The sequence below is a fragment of the Carcharhinus amblyrhynchos genome, chromosome 11, assembly GCF_965287045.1.
Source record: "Carcharhinus amblyrhynchos chromosome 11, sCarAmb.v2.hapA, whole genome shotgun sequence".
Lineage (NCBI taxonomy): Eukaryota > Metazoa > Chordata > Chondrichthyes > Carcharhiniformes > Carcharhinidae > Carcharhinus > Carcharhinus amblyrhynchos.
Window position 1 is genome coordinate 7,803,740 of NC_137334.1, and position 21,767 is coordinate 7,825,506.

General features: G+C 41.5%; 2 protein-coding genes across 5 annotated transcripts in view; one reads left to right on the plus strand and one right to left on the minus strand.

Moving 5' to 3' along the window:
- The window catches only part of LOC145349904 (protein FAM117B-like), a 334,408-nt gene that overhangs the window by 282,359 nt on the left and 30,282 nt on the right, over positions 1-21,767 (minus strand). The gene's annotated exons all lie outside the window — the stretch shown is intronic.
- The window catches only part of nop58 (NOP58 ribonucleoprotein homolog (yeast)), a 49,456-nt gene that overhangs the window by 21,590 nt on the left and 6,099 nt on the right, over positions 1-21,767 (plus strand). The window contains exons 10-16 of one of the 3 annotated variants that reach the window (XM_080198537.1): positions 762-925; positions 3,461-3,595; positions 3,748-3,809; positions 4,507-4,649; positions 6,064-6,215; positions 11,097-11,154; positions 11,585-13,876. In XM_080198537.1, coding sequence (XP_080054663.1) covers positions 762-925; positions 3,461-3,595; positions 3,748-3,809; positions 4,507-4,649; positions 6,064-6,215; positions 11,097-11,144 — 704 coding nt within the window. In that variant the 3' untranslated portion in view covers positions 11,145-11,154; positions 11,585-13,876. Of the gene's footprint in view, positions 1-761; positions 926-3,460; positions 3,596-3,747; positions 3,810-4,506; positions 4,650-6,063; positions 6,216-11,096; positions 11,403-11,584; positions 13,877-21,767 lie in introns of those variants that run through there. The other 2 variants (XM_080198538.1, XM_080198536.1) reach the window with 2 other exon arrangements.

Consider the following 21,767-nt stretch of genomic DNA (forward strand, 5'->3'; position numbering starts at 1 on the left):
AAGGATAGGAAACAGGCAGTGGAGACTTTATGGATAGAATTAAGAGGTAGAGAAATGCTTGAGATTAGCGGGAGTTTTATTGAGGCCTGTTCCGGCAGCTGAGAAATCGGACGTGCGTGTCTAGCATTCATTGTCCATCCCTAACTGCCCTTGAACTGAACAGCTTGTTAGGCCATTTTAGAGAGTATTTAAGAATTAACTACGTTGCTCTGGGCCTGGAATCACATATGGGCCAGAGCAGGTAAGTTTGGCAGATTTCCTTCCCAAAGAGCATTAGTGAACCAAACAAGAGAGCAAGCCATATAACGAGGGTGTCTTTCAACGACATGAATGGAGACTGTTGTAAATTGGGTAAATCCATTTGTGGATAAACCTGCAGAAAATGGAATCTGTTGAAACAATTTTGTATTATAGAACCTGTTATAATTTTAATGCAGAAAAGAGGGAGGTGGGAGAAGTGATGGGAAGGGGTAATGTAGACTTACTGGTTCAGCACAAGAGATTGTACAGGGACTTAATGTGCAAAGAAAGTTGACCACACTCACAAGATGTCCTTCCATATTCAAGGATCAATGGGAGTGGTGGAAGTGAAGATTGCCTGTGATTTCAAAAGGAAGTTGGATGTGCTGTTCAACTAAACTTTGTGGGGATAGAATGAGGGAATGGGACATACCTGATTGCTCTAAGTAGAGCTAGCTTGGATTTGATATACCAAATAGGCTTATGTGCACGATTTCTGATTTTGTTTTTCCTTTCTATAGGTTCTTTGTTGAATCTAGCAAAGCATCCTGCATCCACTGTGCAGATCCTGGGTGCAGAAAAGGCGCTGTTCAGAGCATTAAAGACCAAAAGAGACACTCCAAAATATGGTCTTATTTACCATGCATCGCTGGTTGGGCAAACCGCTCCAAAGAACAAAGGCAAGGTAAGTCGCTAACTACAAGATAAGGGTTTTACTGCTGGCAATTTGAATGTTTTTTTTTCGGTGTCAGCATCAAACATTCCCTGGTTAGCTACGACTAAAGCTTCCTTGACACAATCTCAACTCTGGAGCATTCTTTTGTTATTCCAATAGCACAGTTTTCAAATTTCCAGCACCATCTGCAGCTTTGGCTCCAGGCTTAGGAACTTAAGCACAGGGTGCATCCATGAGGTTGAGAGCTTTGTGGATATCAGTTTTATAGATGTGGTCACCCTGTAGATTGAGTATGCAGGGAGAAAGGGTGTGTGAAAAGGGAACTGGCTGGTAATACAGGTGTCCCCTGAGTGCATCTCACCCTCCAACTGTATCAGTTCTGAATACTGATAAGGGGTGCATCTGGGGACTGCAGCCAGAGCCAATTCATGGCACCACAGGTGCCTTAGCTGTGCAGGGGATGCAAGGAAGGATGAAGACCAATTGTGATAGGTAATTTGATGGGGAAATAGATGGGTATTTATCCTGCTGCAGACGTGAATCCAGGATGATGTGTATTCTCCTTGATGACAGTGTTAAGGATGTCATTGAGTGGTTGTAAAATACTCTGAAAGGAGAAGGTGACCAGCCAGCAGTTATGGTCCATGCTTTATAAACAGTATAAGCAGAATGTGGGATGTGATCCGGGGAACTAGTTTGGAAATTAGCAAGGAGAACGTCAAAAGTAGTAATTTACCAGTACCATGTTGAAGTGAATATAGAAATAGGAGTATAAAGATGATGAATTGTTGGCTACAAAGATGGTGCAGCGGGGAGGGCTTTCGATTCATGAGATGTTGGAACTGGCTCTGGAGGAGGTAGGGCCTGTCTACAGATTAGAGTCAGGACTGAGTACTTTGTGGGCGTTTTGCTTGTGTTATAGGGGAATATTTAAACTAATTTGGAATGAGTGCCAGAACAAGAAGATAATATCAAAGAGGAATACCAAGGTACAGAGTATGCTGGTAGTTGGCATTAGAATAGAAATACTAAGTTAATAGGTAGAGTCAGAGTAAGGGAGAAAATAATTGTCTAAGTCAGAACTATAATTCATGTATGTGAATACATAGTGTGGTTAATAAGATTGTTCTAAGTTCAGATTGCATTGTTATGACTAACAGAGACCTGGCTGAAAGGTGTTCAAAAAACAAAAGGAAAGAAAGTGAGTGGAAGTGGTTTGGTTATGGAGAGCACTGCAGTGCTGGAGGAAGAGAACGATCCTGAAGAGTCAAGGACAGAAACTATTTGGCAAAGAAGATATGATTACAGTGCTTAATGTAGTCTATCAGCCATCTATAGGGTGAATGTAGAGGAGAAAATTGCAGAGGAATGCAAGAATTACACTCTAATTATAATTGGATACGTTAATTATCCAAATATAGACTGGGATAGTAGTAGTATAAAGGGTGGAGAGGGGAATAGTCACTCGAGTATGTTCAGGAAAACTTTCTACATTGTTTCCAGTCCAACAAGAATGGAGACACTGCTAGATCTGCTTCATGGAAATGAGGTGGGTAAAATGTAAGTGGGAAGACATTTAGGGAACAGTGATCTTTGTAACATATGGTTTAGGCTGACTATGGAAAAGGGCAAAAATAATGGGAAAAAGCTAACTCCAATGGGGGAAGAATGGATTTTGGTCTAATATAGTGGAGTTACATGTTGACAGGAAAATCAATAGCTGAATATTGGGCTACCTTCAAAGCTGGAATAGTTGAGGCATATTTGAGGTTTATCCCCTCAATAGGGAATGTAGGGCAAAAACCCAGGCCTGCCTGGATGGCAAAAGGACAGACATGAAGGCAAGAGAAAAGGAAATGTGCTTATGACAGATGTTTTGTAAAAAAAAATCAAGAACCAGACTGAATATAAAAGGTTCAGAAGGGAGGTGGTAAACCACGTAAGAGAAGCAGAGGAAGTGTGAACGTAGATTGGCTATTAATGTGAAATCTTCTACAGGCATAGTAAAAGGATGGTAAAGTGAGGAGTAGGGCCGATTAAGGACAAGGAAAGTGGCGTACTGGTTTCAGGGATTTGTATTTTAGAGAACGGCATTGATTCATTTTATAGTCAAAGATTTGCATTCTGATCTGAAGAAGTGTTGTACTGTTTCTCTTCCTCCAGATGCTCCGCTTTCCCCTCGTAGTGCAAAGATATACAGCTTAGATTGGTCAGGGGTATTAGCGGGGTAAATATGTGCGTTTACAGGAATAGGACCTGGGTGGAATTGTGGCCGGTGCAGATTCAGTGGGCCAAATGGCAGCCTCCTGCACTGTAGGGATTCTATTCTATTCTATTCAGATCCTGCCAGGCATGCCGAGTTTTCCAGCATTTTCTATCTTATTGCAGACTTCCATCATCTGTGGTATTTTGCTTTAATTATTTGCATTTGAACTGTATTCTTGAGAGATGATTAAAGGGAAGTGAGTAAAAATTCTGCAGAAAACTAACAGCTACAGCACAAAAGTTCTTTAAAAACTGATCTTGGGCTTGTCTCTCCAACAGATCTCCAGGATGTTGGCAGCTAAGACATCTTTAGCAATTCGGTATGATGCCCTGGGTGAAGATACAAATGCAGAAATGGGTGTGGAGAACAGAGCTAAGCTGGAGATCCGGATTCGACACTTAGAAGAAAAAGGAGTAAGATTTACACCTTCCATGCCACACTCAGGCCCTTGCGTGACCAATATTTGCTCAGTAGCACCTGGTCTGAGATTCCTGTGACTGCCTTCAGCTTGTGTGAGTGTTCATCTTTGACTGTACTGTCCTTAAACTGTTGTTTTGTCATGCAGATGAGAAGGATAAGTGGTACCGGAAAGGCTCGGGCACAATCTGACAAATATCAGCATAAGAGGTAGGTGTCCAAGTAATTTAATTTCTTGGTGTTTGTAACATGTGATATGTTCTTCCTGTTCATATTGATTTGTTAGGGTAGGATCCAGGTTGGAGGCTTGCAATTTCTGTGGGCAAGTTTTTATTCTTGTGTGCATCCCTGCTGCCCTGTTATGGTAGCTCTGATGAAGTCTAACTACATTTTGGATTTCAGTTATGATAGATTTGGTAGTAATTTGTGTTTCATTTCCTTCTGGACTTTAATGTTTTTGTGGAACTGTTGCCATTGTAACTTATTTCTATGGTAGAGAAGTGCATTTGAAAGTTTCCTCGATGATTTGAGGAGTAGAAGGCTTCTTGGTTTGTTACCCAGAGATTCATATCAGACCGCCCAAGGCAATATTCCTAACTGTTGAGTTAGCTGATCTCAGTGAGGGTATAAGTTGAGGTTGCAATTGACCTTGATGCCCCAGTCACTTGTAAAATGTGTGTAGATACTCAGTATGAGAACAGAATTGGGATACTCCTCTGATGCCTACTATCCAGGCTGATGCTTGATGTAGAATGAGGATGAGGTACTATATAGTCACCAATGTTGTATCCCAAAATTAATCATTGCCTACAGAAAAAAAGACTTTTGGGGTTGGGTGTAGATAGGTGGTGAAGAGGAGGAAAGAAGGAAATATTTTATATTGTTCTAATTTACATTTTCTGCCCAGTGAAGTGAAAACATACGACCCATCTGGGGACTCAACTTTACCTTCTGTCCCGAAGAAAAGGAAGTTTCAGGAAATGGATGATGGAAAGCAAAAAGAAGTCCAGTCCAAAAAAAAGCCCCGGGTTTTAGAGCCACCTGTGACAGGTTAGTCTCCAGCAAGTTTGTAACAGTGCTTTTGGTTCAAAGATGTTTAGTCTCTTTGGCTCCTGTGCTGGTGCATGTAATGTTTTCTATTTGTACAGCAGGTCAGGATGGAGGTCGGGATTCCTGGCTGCAAGGAAGATATCTCATAATAGGCTTGGTGTTCTAATTTCAACATGGGCTGATATCTGTGGCTGTGTACATAGTGCCCTTAACTGTGTCCATTCCATTTCCTCACTTCTGTGTTCACCCGTTATTTCCTCATCTTCCAGAACTGAAATATGTTTCTTTGTCCTCACCTTCCTCCACAGCAGCTTTCACATTCAGCGCATTATTCTGCACCATTTCCACCAATCCCAGGTGCAGCCATCACTAAACTTGTCTTCACTTGTCAGCATTTTGAAGGGGCCATATCCTGCCCTGGTCAACACCTCTTTTGCTCCAATATACTCTGTCCTTCCCACAACACCTTCCAGTGCAAGCATAAGATAAGTTACACTTGCCCTTAGACCCTTCTCACTAACAAAGGCTCAAACTCGCTCTCCAGGTCAAATAGCAATTTGCTTGTATGACTGAATTCTGTACTATACTGTATTTGCTGCTCATGATGCTGTCACATCAGGGAGACTAAACTATACTTAGCTCGCAGGTATGACGGTGAGCTTCCCATTGCCTATCATGTTAATTCACCACTGCAGTCCCACTTTGATCTCAACAAAGCTCAATGTAAGCTTGAGGAACAGCATCACATATTTCAATTAGGCACAGCCTTCTGGACTCTGAGTTCAGGAATTTCAGTTCATAATCTTTGCTCCCATTTTTTTGTTTCCTGTTCACATTGCAGTTGTTGGTAATTCTGCATTTTCCAATTAACATGTTTGCTCAAAACATCCTGTGTTTATCCAATTGTCTTATTACAATCATCTGTGTAATCATTTAAGCACTTTGTTTTTCACCCCATCGTTGACTTTGCCTTTTATTTTTCCCCTCATCTCCGTTTGTTTTAAAACTGTTACATCTCTAACTTATTCGAGTTATGCTGAAACTCGGTTTCTTTCTCCACAAATGCTGCCAAACCTGCTGAGTATTTCCAGCACGTTCTGTTTCTGTCAGATTTCCAGATCTACAGTATTTTGTTTTTATATTGAATATTTCTCCTCTGGTTCAGCTTTCATGGTTTTTGATTTATGTGACATTTATAAATCATTTTCATTTTTTAAAGTTGAGTTATTTCCTGTTGCAAAGTTTGGGAGCTTAAGTGATGAGGTTCTGGGTTTTTGATCTTACCTGTGCCAGCCAAGGGGACAGTGAGTTCCTCCCTACCATATGGATGCATCTGTTCCTGACCAGATACGAGAAATTCATAAAGCATTCTGTCCTGGATGCAATCAAACCATAATACATTTTTATTTCAAAGAAGCTACAGAAGAGGCTGAGCCACCCACAAAGAAGAAAAAGAAGAAAGAAAAGAAGCAGGAGGTTGTTGTAAAAGTGGAGGAGAAGGAAGGGGAACCATCAACTTCATTTGTTACAGAGGAGGTGCCATCAACTTCATTTGTTACAGAGGAGGTAAGAACAGGAGATTGAAATATTGTGCGAGTATAAGTAAAATTATTACTGAGTGTATCCCTAGATTATTAAAAATCTTGGATGTATTCAATGACTGAGTTTCCACATTGCTCTGGTGTAGAATTCCAAAGATTCCCAACTATCTGAAGACATTTCTCATTGCTTCAATGCTAAGTGATTGACTACTTATTCTTAGACATTGCATTCCAAGCTTAGATTCTTTCCTGAGAGGAAACAACTTCCCAGCAATTTACCCTGAGAAACCATTACACTCCTGTTTTTCCATGAGATTGCGCCTCATTCTTCTAAACCCCTCAGAATGCATGCCCATTCTGCATTCTCTCCTCAGCATAGCTCACTCATTTATGGAAGATACTGAAAATATTCAGCAAGTTGGGCAACATTATTGGATTTAATGCTTCAGGTCGTTGACTTTTTGTCAGAAAATGAGTTGTTAACTGTCTCCACAGCTTCCTGACCTGAGTTTTTTTAATTCGTTTGTGAGACATGGGTGTCATAGGCTGGCCAGCATTTATTGCCTATCCCTAGTTGCCCTCGAGAAGGTGGGGGTGAGCCGCTGTCTTGAATTGCTGCAGTCCATGTGCTGTGGGTTGACCCACAGTGCTGTTAGAGAATTCCAGGATTTTGACCCAGCAAGTGTGAAGAAATGGTGCCATATTTCCAAGTCAGGATGGTGAATGGCATAGAGGGGAACTTGCAGGTAATGTCCTTCTAGATTGAAGTGGTCGTGGGTTTGGAAGGTGCATCTGGTGCACACTGTTATACTTAGTGTCGGCCGTGGAGGGAGTGGATGTTTGTAGATGTGGTGCCAATCAAGCGGGCTGCTTTGTCCTGAATGGTGTCAAGCTGCTTGTGTTGTTGGAGCTGCACCCATCCAGGCAACTGGGGAGTATTCCATCACACTCTTGACTTGTGCCTTGTTGATGGTGGATTGGCTTTGGGGAATCAGGAGGTGAGTTATTCATCCCAGTATTCCTAGTCTCTGACATGTTCTTGTAGCCACTGTGTTTATATGGCGAGTCCATTTGAGCTTCTGGTCAATGATAACACTATTGAATGTCAAAGGGCAGTGATTAAAGTGATGGTCGTTGCCTGGTATTTGTGTGGTACGAATGTTACTTGCCACTTGTCAGCCCAAGCCTGGATATTGTTCAGATCTTATTGCATTTTAATATGGACTACTTCAGTAACCTGGTCTACTTGTGGCAATGTATAATTTTGGATACTCCTAAAACATTAAAAAGGGCAATAATGATTCCTGTTCCCAAATCGGACGAGGTATGAGTGGTGCTGAACGTTGTGCAATCATCGATGAATGTCCCCACTTCTGATCTTATGACAGAGGGAAGGTCATTGATGAAGCAGCTGAAGATGGTTGGGCCTAGGACAGTACCTTGAGGGACTACTGAAGAGATGTCCTGGAGTGAGATAACTGACCCTCCACAACCACAACCATCTTCCTATATACCAGATAGGATTCAACCAGTGGAGAGTTTGCCCCTGAAACCCATTGATTCCAGTTTTGATGCCACACTCGGTCAAATGTGGCCTTGATGTCAAGGACTGTCAGTCTCGCCTCACCTCTGGAATTCAGCCCTTTCGTCCATGTTTGAAACAAGGCTGGAATGAGGTCAGGACCCTGGTGAAACCCAAACTGGGCATCACTGAGCAGGGTATTGCTGAGCAGGTACTGCTTGATAGCATTGTTGATGACCTCTTCCATCTCTTTCATCGAGAATAGACTGTGCAGTAATTGCCGGGTTGGATTTGTCCTGCTTTTTGTGTACAGGATGTACCTGGGCAATTTTCTATACTATTGAGTAGAAACCAGTATTGTAACTGTACTGGAAGAGCTTGGCTAGGCAAGTGGCAAATTCTGGAACACAAGTCTTCAGTACGATTGTCGGAATGTTATCAAAGTCCCATTGCTTTTGCAGTATCCAGTGCCTCCAACTGTTTCTTGATATCATGAGTGAATTGAATTGGCTGGAGTGTGGCATCTGAGATGCTGGAGACCCCTGGAGGAGGCTGAGATGGATCATCCACTCAACATTTCTGGCTGAAGATTGCTGCAAATGCTTCAGCCTTATCTTTTGCACTGATGTGCTGGGCTCCTCCTTTCGTGGAGGATGGGGATATTTGTGGAACCACCTCCTCCAGTGAATTATTTAATTGCCCTTCACTATTCATGACTGGATGTGGAAGAACTGCAGAGCTTAGGTCTGATCCATTGGTTGTAGGATAGCTTAGCTCTGCCTATCATTTGTTGTTTTTTTGCCATTTGGCTTGCAAGTAGTCCTGTTTGGTAGCTTCATGAGGTTGACACCACACTTTTAGGTATGCGTGGTATGCTGCTCCTGACATGCCGTCTTGCACTCTCCATTTGAACCAGGGTTGACCCCCTGGCGTGATGGTAATAGTTGAGTGGGGAATATGTCGGGCCATGAGGTTGCATCTTGCGCAGGAGTACAGATCTGCTGTTGAAGGCCCACAGCGCCTCATAAATGCCCAGTCTTGAATTGCTATATGTTTTAAGTCTGTCCCATTTAACACGGTGATAGTGCCACACAACATGATGGAGGTTATTCTCACTGTTAAGGTGGGACTTCGTCTCCACAAAGACTGTGCAGTGGTCACTCTTACCAGTACTGTCATGGACAGATGCATCTGCAGCTGGCAGATTGGTAATGATGAAGTCAAGTATGTTTTTCCTCTTGGTTCCTTCACCACCTGCTGCTGACCCAGTCTAGCAGTTATATTGTTTAGGACCCAACCAGCTCAATCAATGGTGCTGCTGCCAAACCATTCTCTGCACCCTTGCCACCCTGAGTGCTTCCTCCAAGTGTTGTTTAACGTGGAGGAGTAGGATTCATCAGCTGAAGGAGGATGGTATGTAGTAACCAGTAAGAGATTTCCTTGCCCATGTTTAACCTGAAGCCTTCATGGGGTCTGGAGTCAATGTTAAGGACCCCCAGGACAACTCCAACCCAACTGTGTACCACTCTGCTAAGTCTGTCCGGCCGGTGAGACAGGACATGTTGAGGAATGGTAATGGTGGTGTCTGGAATGTTAACTGTACGGTCTCATTCCATAAGGATGACTATGTCAGGCTGTTGCTTGACTAGTCTGAGAGAGCTTTCCCAGTTTTGGCAATAAGCCCCATATGTTAATAAGGAGGACTTTGTAGGGTAGACAGGGCTGTTTGTTTTGCTGTTATCTTTTCTGGTGCCAAGGTCAATGACAGGTGGTCTGTCTAGTTTCATTTCTTTGTTGAGATTTTGTATCAATTGATTCAACTGAGTGGCTTGCTGGCCACTTCAGAGGGCAGCTGAGAGTCAACCATATTGTTGTGGTTCTGGAGTCACATGCAGGCCAGACCAGATAAGGATGGCAGATTTTCTTCCCTAAAAGACATTCAAGTTTTTTTTATTAGTGTCACAAGTAGGCTTAAATTAACACTGCAATGAAGTTACTGTGAAAATCCCCTGGTTGCCACACTGTTGGGGTACACTAAGGGAGAATTTAGCATGGCCAATGCACCTAACCATCTTGGACTATGAGAGGAAACCCACTCAGAGAAGGGGTGAACATGCAGACTCTGCAGAGACGGTGACCCAGGCCAGGAATCAAACCCAATGAAGCAGGGTTTTTTTTCCAACAATTGTCAATAGTTACATAGTCATTAGTAGATTCTTATATCTAGATATTTTTTATTGAATTCAAATTCCACCATTGCCATGGCAGAATTTGAACCCAGGTCCCCAGAACATTAGCTGCGTTTCTGGATTTGTAGTCTAGCAATAATGCCACCAGGCCATCATGTTTACTGTGCAAGGCTATTATGTGGTACCAAGCTGAAGCCCGTGGAATAATATCTTCAAACTCACTCTCTAATACCCTTTGAGTGTACTTACACCACAAGGACAGTAGTTCTGTTTGAAAGTCCATGTGTACCACACTAACTTCATTACACATCAACGTATTAACTCATCAAAATGCAAATCAAATTAGTTAAAATAGTTTGCCTTTGACAAATCCATGCTACTTTCATTTCAGCTGCAGTTTCTGTCACAAATAGTTGTTCCCAAAAACTTGCCCACCACTGCATTTTAAACTGGTTCTCCTGTTGCGGGGATTATCCTTCCATCTTTTGAGTGGACCTTCTCAACCCTATCTCTTAGTTGGAAGATTATGGTCAGTACTTCATTAGTTACTTCTCGACTTGCCTCAAAGATGCATCCTGGTCGCTTACCAATTTCAGATAAAGCTATCCTTTTTAATAACACCACTTATTAATTTTTAGCTCATCCAGTATTTCAACTATCTCCTTTTTCATTGATTTTGGTCTTTATCCAGGTGTTGCCAGTGTGAAGTGCTCATTTAGTATCACGTCATGCCCTCTTCCTCTGTGTAGTTGCCCTTTTTGATTCCTAATTGCTTCGCTCGTCCTGCTACTTTCCTTTTACTATCTATAGCCATAAGACTTTTGCCAACTTGTTCTCATGCTGTATTCCTGCCCTTCTGTCTGAACTTTCTATGGTCAATCCTTAGCAATAAATATAGTTTTTTACCCAATGACAAAGGCTAACTGGTCAGTCGTTCTCTATTTCCTCTCAGTCTCCTTTTTTGAATTGCAGTGTAACATTTGTTACTTTCCAATTCATGGGGGATATTCCAGAATCTCGGAATTTTGGATGATCACAGCCAGTGCATCCATGATCTGAAGAGTCATTTGATTCAATATTAACTCTTTGCTCTCTCCTCAGATATTGACAGACCTACTGAATGTTTCAAGCACTTTGTACTTACTGTATTATATATAATAGACTCGTAATTAACATTTGACTTTTTTATTTTCAGACCCCAGAGAAGAAGAAGAAGAAGAAAAAGAAAATTAAGCATGAGTGAAGTGTATCAAGTAATGAGGCTACATTTTTGCTGTTCATAGCTCTCCTGAGCCCTGACTGAAAATGGTCACTTTTTTATGAGGAACATTTTTTATCATGCAGCGTATTTGCATTTTGATAGCATTTATCAGAAAAAAACTTCCTGTAAAAAAAAATGTTCACTTTGGAGTGAGAAATGGACCATCGTTTTCTTTGAATTTCCTTTGTTGATGCATACAACCAATCCTACACAAACTCAAATATAAACTTTAACCGAAAACACTTGGCCATTGTGTAACAGTTATGCTCAAAGTAATGTATGTTTTATCAAATAGATTTTCCTGTATGCAGATGGGTTACACTAAATGGGATATTGTTTTTAAAATAATTGGTATTTTTAAAAAACTCAGATCTGGCAGCGTCAGACCTGAAATGTTAACTTTTTTTCTCCTCTCCCTACAGATGCTGCCAGGCCTGCTGAACTTTTCCAGCATTCTCTGTTCTTGTTCCATTCAGCGTCAGCAGTATTTTGCTTATTTCATTTTCAAATTCTGGCTTCAGTTTAAAAAAAAGTGTTAACTTAGCAGCCCACCACAAACATTGGTTCAGATATTGAACACATTGCCTACAAGGGTATTGGAATCAAATTCCATAGATACGTTCAATAGACAATGGGACATGTACAAAGGAGAACTAATTTATAGGGTTAAGGGAAGAAAGCTTGGGATTTAGGATTAAATTGGTTAGCTCCTTCAAAGGGCCAGCGCAGATAGAATTGGCTCCCTTCTGTGCTGTATTCTTAATGGATTCTAAGCAAAAAAAGGATGTTAGTCCTTTTATGAATCATAGACCTCAGCTGGAGTACTGTAACTGTGGATATCCTGATTCAAGCCTTGGACTCTGCAAAAATTGACAAAATATTGCCAGTAATTTCAGTTACGTGAAGACTAGAGATGCTGGATTTGTTTTCCATGGAGCTGATTAAAATGATGAGGGAAGAATCAAAAAGGTGTTCGAAATTGATTTAATTTTGACAGAGTAGATGGTGAAATTTTTCCCACTGGCAGGATCAGAAGGTAATTATATCATAAAATCATACGGAAGGCAATCAGACCGTTGCAAAGGTATTCCAAAGTATAATAGACCAGGTCAATTTGCCCTACTTAAAATCATTGGCAAGAGATTCGGGATGGTGGGGGAACCAGAGAATTTTCATGCAGCAAGTTATGATGTGGAAGGCATTATTTTAGAGTGGCAAAAAGATTTGATTTTAAATTTCAGAGGAAAATTGTATAATTTGGAGCGTTTGCCTTTCATATCGGATGTTGGCATAGGCCCTCTACCTCTAATACAAGTTCAAAGATGAGCAGATATTGAAATGGTTTAATATTTTTAAAGATAATGTGATTGCATTACATGTGTAAGCAGTTTTAATGCTAAAAAAGCTAGCTAATCATTTGTTACACAGCACTGCTTTGAGTAAAGAACAGGGGGATTCATTGAATAAAATTCTTCAAAAAGTCAGCAAGGTAGGCCGTCTTTCAGTGCTGCATAACTGTACAATTGGAACTGGATTTATTTTGCACTCTTGACTGCTGCTGTCATTTATTTTCACCCATCATCAGTTTTACCATTGTTTCTCGGCTAAACTTCCACTTATTTTTAAGATTCAGCCCACAGTTCTATTTATCCTTTCAACTGGTCCATGGTCCCAGCTGGAAATTCCTTCCTGTCCCAGTGTCCTGGCAGAGCAGCTTTGAGGAGCTAAACAGTTTAACTTTTGTTTCTCCGTTCCTGAAAGGGATCCTTCTTTCTCACACCAGAAAGTATATTTATTTCTGATTTACTGTATCAAAACCTCTGACCTTGAAAATTTCATTAGATATTCTCTTAATTTCAAAGAGAAGAATCCCAACATTTCTGACCTCACTTAAACTGAAGTGTCTCATCCCTGATAACATCCTGGTAAATCTCTTCTGCATTTCTCCAGAAATGTGGTGCTCCCAACTTGTCTACAATACTCTAGCTGAAGGCTAACCAGTGATTATCCTATTTCCAATGTATTAGACCCCAAGTTATCAATATATTTTAACCCCCTTGTCAACTTGCTCCTACTAACTTAAAAATCCATGTAAACGAACACCAAGGGTGGAACACAGCCTTTAGAAATGGGCAACATGGTGAGCCAGGGAATTAACTAAATATGATGAATTTTAGTTTTATGACTAGAGGAGAGGCCATATTTTAGGCCCGGGGTGGCAGATTTAAACCCGAAATAAGAAATTACTTCATTCAGAGGGTTGTGAATCAAGTAGGGTTCATGTGCAGTGGAAGCTGAAACACTAAGCAGATTTAAGGAGAAAATAGATAGGCTTTTAATTAGTTGGACGAAAGGTTATGGGGAGTGGACAGGAAAGTGGCGATGAGATGAGATCAGCCATATTATATTGAATGGCAGAGCAGGCTCGAATCGCTGAATTGCTTACTCCTGCTCTGTCATCTTGTGGAGCAATGAACTATGTATTGACATGGTGGGTCAGGCCTCACCATCTGGTGGTGAGTTCCTGTTCTTGATATAATTGTATCCAATCTTTATCCCAATGCTTTTTCAAATTAAGCCAACAGCATATGGGAAAATCTCTTGTGGCCCTTTTAAGGTGTGCACCAGTCAAGTTTGTCCATTTGGATTTGAACAGATCAGTTTGTGGGAATTGTAGCATGGGAACAAGACTGGAAGCTTGCGGGGGGGAAGAACAATTCGGGGGAATAAGAGTGGGCCAGGGCATCTGGGAGGAAGAGGTCTCAGGAATATGTGGGGCCGGGCATCTGGAAGGAATAGGGCTTCAGTGAATTTTCGTGGTTGAGGTTTGTAAGTGTATAAAAGGAAGGGCCTGTTTTAAAGGGTGTGGTTGGATGGTGGAGCAACAATCAGGAAATACAAAATGAGGGGCCTGAAAGTCAGGTTTAGTATTGCTCAGTATTAGGTCCTGGGTGAGGAATCTGAGTTATGGGGGGAGGGAGGGGTGGAGCAGGTCCAGTTGAAGCTCGAGGATGATTCAAAAGATTCTAATGACGTGCAAAGAATGTGGATAAAGGGTCTTAAGGTCAGAGAAGGAATATCTGCTGAGGGCAGTAGGATTAAGGGAGATTCAGCACATCGTGTTAGGTTGGAGGGTGAATCTGATTGTGTTGTTGGCCATTGTTACTTCAGCTGACTTGTAGTTTAGGTCCACAGTGGGCTGGGAGGAATTTTGCATGTGGCCCATGGGGGATTAGAAAATCTCATGTATACCTGATAACCATTAACACACAGATGCTCATATCTTTTCTACCATTACTTGGTGGATTTGCTCGGAATTTGACACAATATTCTTGCAATGTTAGGAACAAGAGGAGGGCTGTTGCGAGCCAACAACAGAGGCTGTAAGGTCAGCAGCAAGTAGCATTAGAGGGGAAACTTGATCAGGAGCAAGGCAGCCAGGGCAGACATTGAATAAGATGGAATTATAGCGCATATGTACATTCCCAACATGAGCTATTTGATGCAGATGTTAATGTCAGATTCAGCTGAGACTCTCCTGCAAAGCAGCCACATGATATGTGGGATCCTTCAGCCATGTATATTTGAAAGGGACCCCATTCCAGTGACCCCCTCAGTGACTGCAAAGTTTAATTATTTTTTGCTGCTGCTTGTTTCAGGGCACTGGGTAATGGGTGCCACTCGTGCATGAAAGATGCTGTGAATAAATTCAAATTATCCATCGATGCAGATAGACAGCAAGGACATTGGACTTGGAGCATTGCTTGTTATCCTGGAATGCAAGGATCCTAAAGACCTTTGATTACCATACACTCTTAGCCATTAGAGATTCATGGGACCAAGCAATTGCATGTGATTTACAAGGGCTTTCACTCTGGAACTGATCTGTGACTCCAGATGAAGTATCATCAGGTCTTTGCATATTTCCCAGGATGTTGTCATGACTCTTGCATTTTGTTCAAAGCTTTTTGTTTAGATGGAGTGTAATATAGGGAAATGTGAACAACATAAGCAGGACTAGGAAAGAGGACCTGTTTGGGGATTATCAAGCACTAGGAACTAAATTAAAGAACAGGTCCTCAAAGGTTATAATCTCTGGATTATTATCTGAGCCAAGTGCATATTGACATAGGGTTGAGAGAATTAGGGAAGTTAACATTTGGCTAAAGGAATAGTGTGGGAAAGGGATTCCATTTTATGGGCATTGGCATCAGCATTTGAACAGGAGGAATCTATACTGTTGGAATGGTCTTCACCTGAACTGATCTGGGATCAGTGATCTAATGAAAAGGATAATTCAGGTGGTCATAAGGATCTTAAACTAGCAAGTTGGGGAGAAGGGAAGGGTATAATTATGGGAAATATAATGGTTAATAGAAAGCAAAGCAGCAGGTTAGCATGTGAGGAGAAAGTTCCAACTCGAGATATTAGTGGAGGTGTTAAAATTCAAAAAGGTAGAAAAACTAGCGTAAGGGCACTTTATTTGAATGCTGGTAGCATTCCAAAAATCTGGAATTAAGAATCTGTTGATGACCGCGAATCCACTGTCGATTGTTGGAAAAACCCATCTAGTTCGCTAATGTCCTTTAGGGAAGGAAATCTGCCATCCTTGCCCTGGTCTGGCCTACATGTGACTCCAGAGCCGTAGCAATATGGTTGACTCTCAACTGCCCTCCAAGGGTAATTAGGGATGGGCAATAAATGCTGGCCAGCCAGTGACGCCCATGTCCCATGAATAAAACTCTGATTTCTTCTGAGTCATAGAGACTTACAGCACGAAAACTGGCCCTTTGGTCCACAATTCTTCCTCAAATTGTCTTAAGTGAGCACTCTCAACATGTGACTAAGCACCTCTGGACCCATGATTCTCCCATGAGTGGGAACGTGTTCCCAATTAACCCTGGCTAACCTCCCCCTACCCCTCCCCATTAAACATTAGTCCTTTAGAGGATGAGAAGGGGGATGTAATAACTGGAAATAAGGAAATGGCTGAGGCATTGAACAGGTATTTTGTCGGTCTTCACAGTGGAAGACACAAATAACGTGCCAAAAATTGATGACAAGAAAGCTATGGCAGGTGAGAACTTAGAAACCATCATTATCACTAAAGAGGTAGTGCTGAGCAAGCTAATGGGGTTAAAAGTAGACAAGTCTTCTGGCCCTGATGGAATGCATCCCAGGGTACTAAAAGAGATGGTGAGAGAAATAGCAAATGCACTGGTGATAATACACTGGGGTGGTTCTTGCAGATTGGAAAACAGCAAATGTGACACCACTGTTTAAAAAAGGAGGTAGACAAAAGGTGGGTAACTATAGGCCAGTTTGCTTAACTTATGCAGTAGGGAAAATGTTTGAATCTATCATCCAGGAAGGAATAGCAAGACATCTGGATGCAAATGCAGCATGGGTTCATGAAGGGCAGATCATGTTTACTAATTTGGTGGAATTTTTTCACATTACATGCACAATGTACAATGGGGAACCTGTGGATGTGGTATATCTGGTTTCCAGAAGGCATTTGACAAGGTGTTGCACCAAACACTGCTGCATAAGATAAAGGTGCACAGTGTTATGGGTAATATATTAGCTTGGATAGAGGATTGGTTAACTGATAAAAAGCAAAGAGTAGGGGTAAATGGGTGTTTTTCTGGTTGGTGATCAGTGACTCGTGGTGTGCCTAAGGGATCAGTGTTGGGACAACAATTGTTTACAATTTACACAGATGATTTGGAGATCAAGTGTAATATGTCAAAATTTGCAGATGAAACTCAGATGAGTGGCAGAGCAAAGTGTGCAGAGAACACAAAGTCTGCAAAGGGATATAGATAGTCTTAAGTGAGTGGGCAAGCATCTGACAGATGGAGTACAATGTTGGTAAATATGAGGTCATCTATTTTGGTAGGAATGACAGCAAAATGGATTATTATTTAAATGGTAAAAAATGGCAGCATGCTGCTGTGCAGAGGAACCTGGGTGTCCTTGTGCATGAATCACAAAATTGGTTTGCAAGTGCAGTCGTTAATTGAGAAGGCAAACGGAATTTTGTCCTTCGTTGCTAGACGGATGGAGTTTAAAAAATAGCAAGGTTATGTTGCAGCTGCATAGGATGCTGATGAGGCCACACCTGGAGTACTGCATACAGTTTTGGTCTCTTTACTTGAGAAAGGATATACTGGCACTGGAGAAGGTGCAGAGGAGATTCGCTAGGTTGATTCCAGAGTTGAGAGGGTTGGCTTATGAGGAGATACGGAGTAGACTGGGGCCATGCTCATTAGAATTCAGAAAAATGAGGGGAGATCTTATAGAAACATAAGATTATGAAGGGAATAGATAAGATAGCAGCAGGGAATTGTTTCCACTGGCTATTGAAACTAGAACTAGGGGGCTAGGCCTCAAAATAGTGAGAGCAGATTTAGGACTGAATTGAGGAAGAACTTCTTCACAAAAAGATTTCTGAATCTGTGGAATTCTCTGCCCAGTGAAGCAGTTAAGGCTACCTCATTGAATGTTTTTAAGGAAAGGATAGATACATTTTTGAACAGTAAAGGAATTAAGGATTATGGTGACTGGGCAAGCAAGTGGACCTGAGTCTACGAAAAGATCAGCCATGATCTTATTGAATGGCGGAGCTGGCTTGAAGGGTTAGATGGCCTACTCCTGCTCCTAGTTCTTACGTTCAAACTCCTTCACACTGCAAATAAGAAAGAGTCGGCTAAGGCTGGATGTTCAGCCATGCATATCACAGACTGGTCAGTGCAAACTGGGTGCACATACATGAATATCAATTAAAGATAAATATAAACACAACATTGTTTCCTCTGTAATAAGGGAAATGTCCCTAACTGTCTTGCTGCCATCAATGTGTCACCCATAAGGCATTCCAGTATAGTTAACACTCTAAAGAAGCTAGTTTTAACAAAAGACAATGATGTAAACATGAATAAAGTAAAACCAATATAGGTTACATGTAGGGTAACTGGAGTTACTGGGATAGGGATTGTTTATTGGTGCGGCTCAATGAGCTGAATGGCCTGCTTCTGCACTGTAGGGTTTCTATGATTCTTACAATAACCATCTTATGCATTCTTGAATTTTTGCTTATGACCACTACATTTTGATGCATCAGCAGTGCAAGTGGATGCAGTCTGCTCAGTGCAGTGCCTAATTGCCTTTGGTGACTGTTGCAGATCTATCGAGGTCTCAGTCTTCGAGGACTCCATTCTGCTATTGGAGTTTAGATGGAGTTTAATCCAGACAAATGTGAAGTAATCCATTTTGGAAAGTCTAATACAGATAGGAAATATACAGTAAACAACAGAACCCTTAGGAGTATTGGTAGGCAAAGGGATCTGGGTGTACAGGTACACAGGTCACTGAAAATGGCAATGCAAATGGAGAAGGTAGTCAAGAGACATACGGCATGCTTGCCTTCAGTGGCCAGGATATTGAGTTTAAAAATTGGCAAGTCACGTTGATGCTTTATAGAATCTTAGTTAGGGTGCACTTGGAATATAGTGTTTAATTCTGGTTGCCGTACTACCAGAAGGATGTGGAGGCTTTGGAGAGGGTACAGAAAAGATTTACCAGGATGTTGCCTGGTATGGAGGGCATTAACTATGAGGAGAGGTTGGAGAAACTTGATTTGTTCTCACTGGAGCGATGGAGGTTGAGGGGAGACCTGATAGAAGTCTACAAGATTATGAGGCATGGACAGAATGGATAATCAGAAGCTTTTTCCCAGGGTGGAAAAGTCAATTACTAGGGGGCATAGGTTTAAGGTGCGAGGGGCAAGTTTTAAAAGAGATGTACTAGGTGGATTTTTTTACACAGAAAGTGGCAAGTGCCTGGAACTTATTGCCGGGGGAGGTAGTGGAAGCGGATATGGTAGTGACTTTTAAGGGGTGTCTTGACAAGTACATGAATGAGATGAGAATAGAGAGATATGGTCCCTGGAAGCATAGGGGGTTTTAGTTAAATCAGGCAGCATGGTCAGTGGAGGCTTGGAGGGTCAAAGGACCTGTTCCTGTGCTGTAATTTTCTTTGTTCTACTAAAGGTCACCTGCATAGGTGCAGGGGCATCCTCCTTGGCTTCACCTAATGGGGTCAGTACCAACAAGGATGAGCAGAGCTATTTACCCAGTGTTATGTTTGAAAATCCACAGAGTGTCCCTTCATCTTTGTGCACACTGGCACCTTCCTGTTTCCCTGAGGTGAAAGGACACCCGGAGAAATGTCCAGGTGCTTTGCCCCCTCTGGCCTAGCCATTGTTGCGTGGAGCCCATGGCTAGAGAAGTAGAATATGGTCAAAGTACATATTGATTGTCTGCTGAACCTGGTTCTCCATGGAGGAAGCCATGTGTTCAGATGCCTGAGACATGACAACTCATGGCCTGCATGGACTTTTCCATAATCTGCACAAGACCTCTGGCATTTCCGCTTATGTTCTTTTATCTTTTGTTACAAAAATCAAATGCAATTTGTGGCCACAAGCAGAGGCCTGTCATCAACGTGGGGTAAGCATAGTAAAAAGTCTACAACACCAGGTTAAAGTCCAATAAACATTCGGGGCTCTGCCTGATGGTGATGAAGGGGCAGTGCTCCGAAAGCTTGTGGCTTGTGCTACCAAATAATCCTGTTGGATTTCAACCTGGTGTTATGAAACTTCTTATTGTGCTTACCCCAGTTCAACGCTAGCATCTCCACATCAATGTGGGGCCCAGCAGTGCTTCAGGTACTGAGGGCATTTGTTTTCATAATCCCCTCAGCTGCTGGGATGTGTCTGACGTTTTCACTAGATTCTTAACATGAACCTACTTGAGCTGTGTAGATGTCACTGTGCTGGTGGAGGGTGTGGAAGAGGCAAGTGACTCTGGGTCAGGGTATCATTGTTCCCAGACATGGAGCCTTCAATCTCCTGCTTTGGCTGAGACCTGAGCTTGGGATTGCAACGACCTTCAGTGGAAAACAGAATTACATTAGGGGACAGCATAGTATTTGAGTGCATCACATTTCCTCATTTTTGTTTGCCTGTATGCCAGCATAAGGTTGGATACATTCTCACTAATGCTTGGCTATTCCCGTCTCACTGTCCGCGATTGCTTGTCCACTGCATTGTCATTAAAAGTGAGATCCATCAATGAATATTTGTCCCCGCCACATAATCACACGCGTCTCCCTTGCTCACAATCAACTTTTTAAATTTTAATTATAATTGTGCACTGACTGCCAATATGCAAGCCTATTTTGTTTCCACAATGAGACCTGCATACCTTTTATTAAATTTCATCTTTTATGTTCCTATGCTCATCTATTTTTTTTTCAAAATTGCACCTTTTATATTATTCAGTCTTTCCATATCAGTCCTTCCAATATCCCATCAAAGCCCAAAAATCCTCGTGCATGCTGCACGTTAATTGACTCCTTTAAGTTCCTGTGCAAACGTAACACTACAAAATATATAAAGGGACCACACATTTAAACAAATTACCCAAGCCAGCCAGAAATAAAATTAGAGGCCATATTGCTCCCACTTAAACTTCTCAGCATTGAACTCCATCTGTGATATTTCTGCCACTTCACCATCTAGCTCGTATCATTCTGAATCTTGTAACTATCCTCATCATGATCTACTATGATCTGTAAACTTTATAATGCTGTACCCAACACCTGAGTCTATATAAGTTACAAAGATTCATGGATTCAAAAATAATCCTCATGGTAACCACTGCAAACCCCTCCCCAGTGTGGAGAACATCCATCCACCACCATTCTTTGTTTCCTGTTTCTGAACCAATTGTATAACCATATCATAACTTTCCTCTTACTTCCATGGGCTTCAAGCTTCCTAATAAACCTCGTGTGGCATTTCGTCAAATGTTTTCTGTACATTTACTGTACTATCACGACCCACCTTATGTGCAATCTCTTCAAAGAATTTGATCAAGGTAGCCATGGTTCTGCTATAACAAAGCATAGTTCTCCTTAATTAACCAATGGCTTGCCAAGTTAGAGTTTATTTGATCCCTGATAATTGTTTCTAATAACTTCCCCACCACTGATGTTAGACTGACTGGTTCTGGTTTCCTGGCTTATTCTCCCTCTCAAATATTTGTGTAGCATTAGCTACTCTCTGGTCCTTTGTCATCATTCCTGTATCCAACAAGGATTGAAAGAACGTAAAAAATGCTTGTTTTTTGTTGTCTTTACTTATTTCAGCAGATCAGGGTGTTTTGTCTTTTTAGTATGGCTTCTCTGTCTATTATTACTATGCCCATAAACTTCCTCTGCACTTCATTTCATATTCTATCATGTCCTATGTTTTTACATGAAGGCCTCTCTTAGGGCCCAACTTTTTCTTTGCAAATCACTTACACTGACTGTGATGCTTATACACGTTTTAGAGTTCAATTTAATGTCCTCTGTTAATATTTCCTCATAATGTCTCGAGCTGGCTATTACCTTTTTTTAATTCCCTCCTGCACTTTCCATAACCTTCCTGGTAATTAACTTAAAGTTGTTTGTAATAGCACAAGCCCACTTTTTTGTTTATTTTATGATTAACTTTTATTTCTTTGTCATCTTTTGACTCCAAACTTTCCTTTTGCC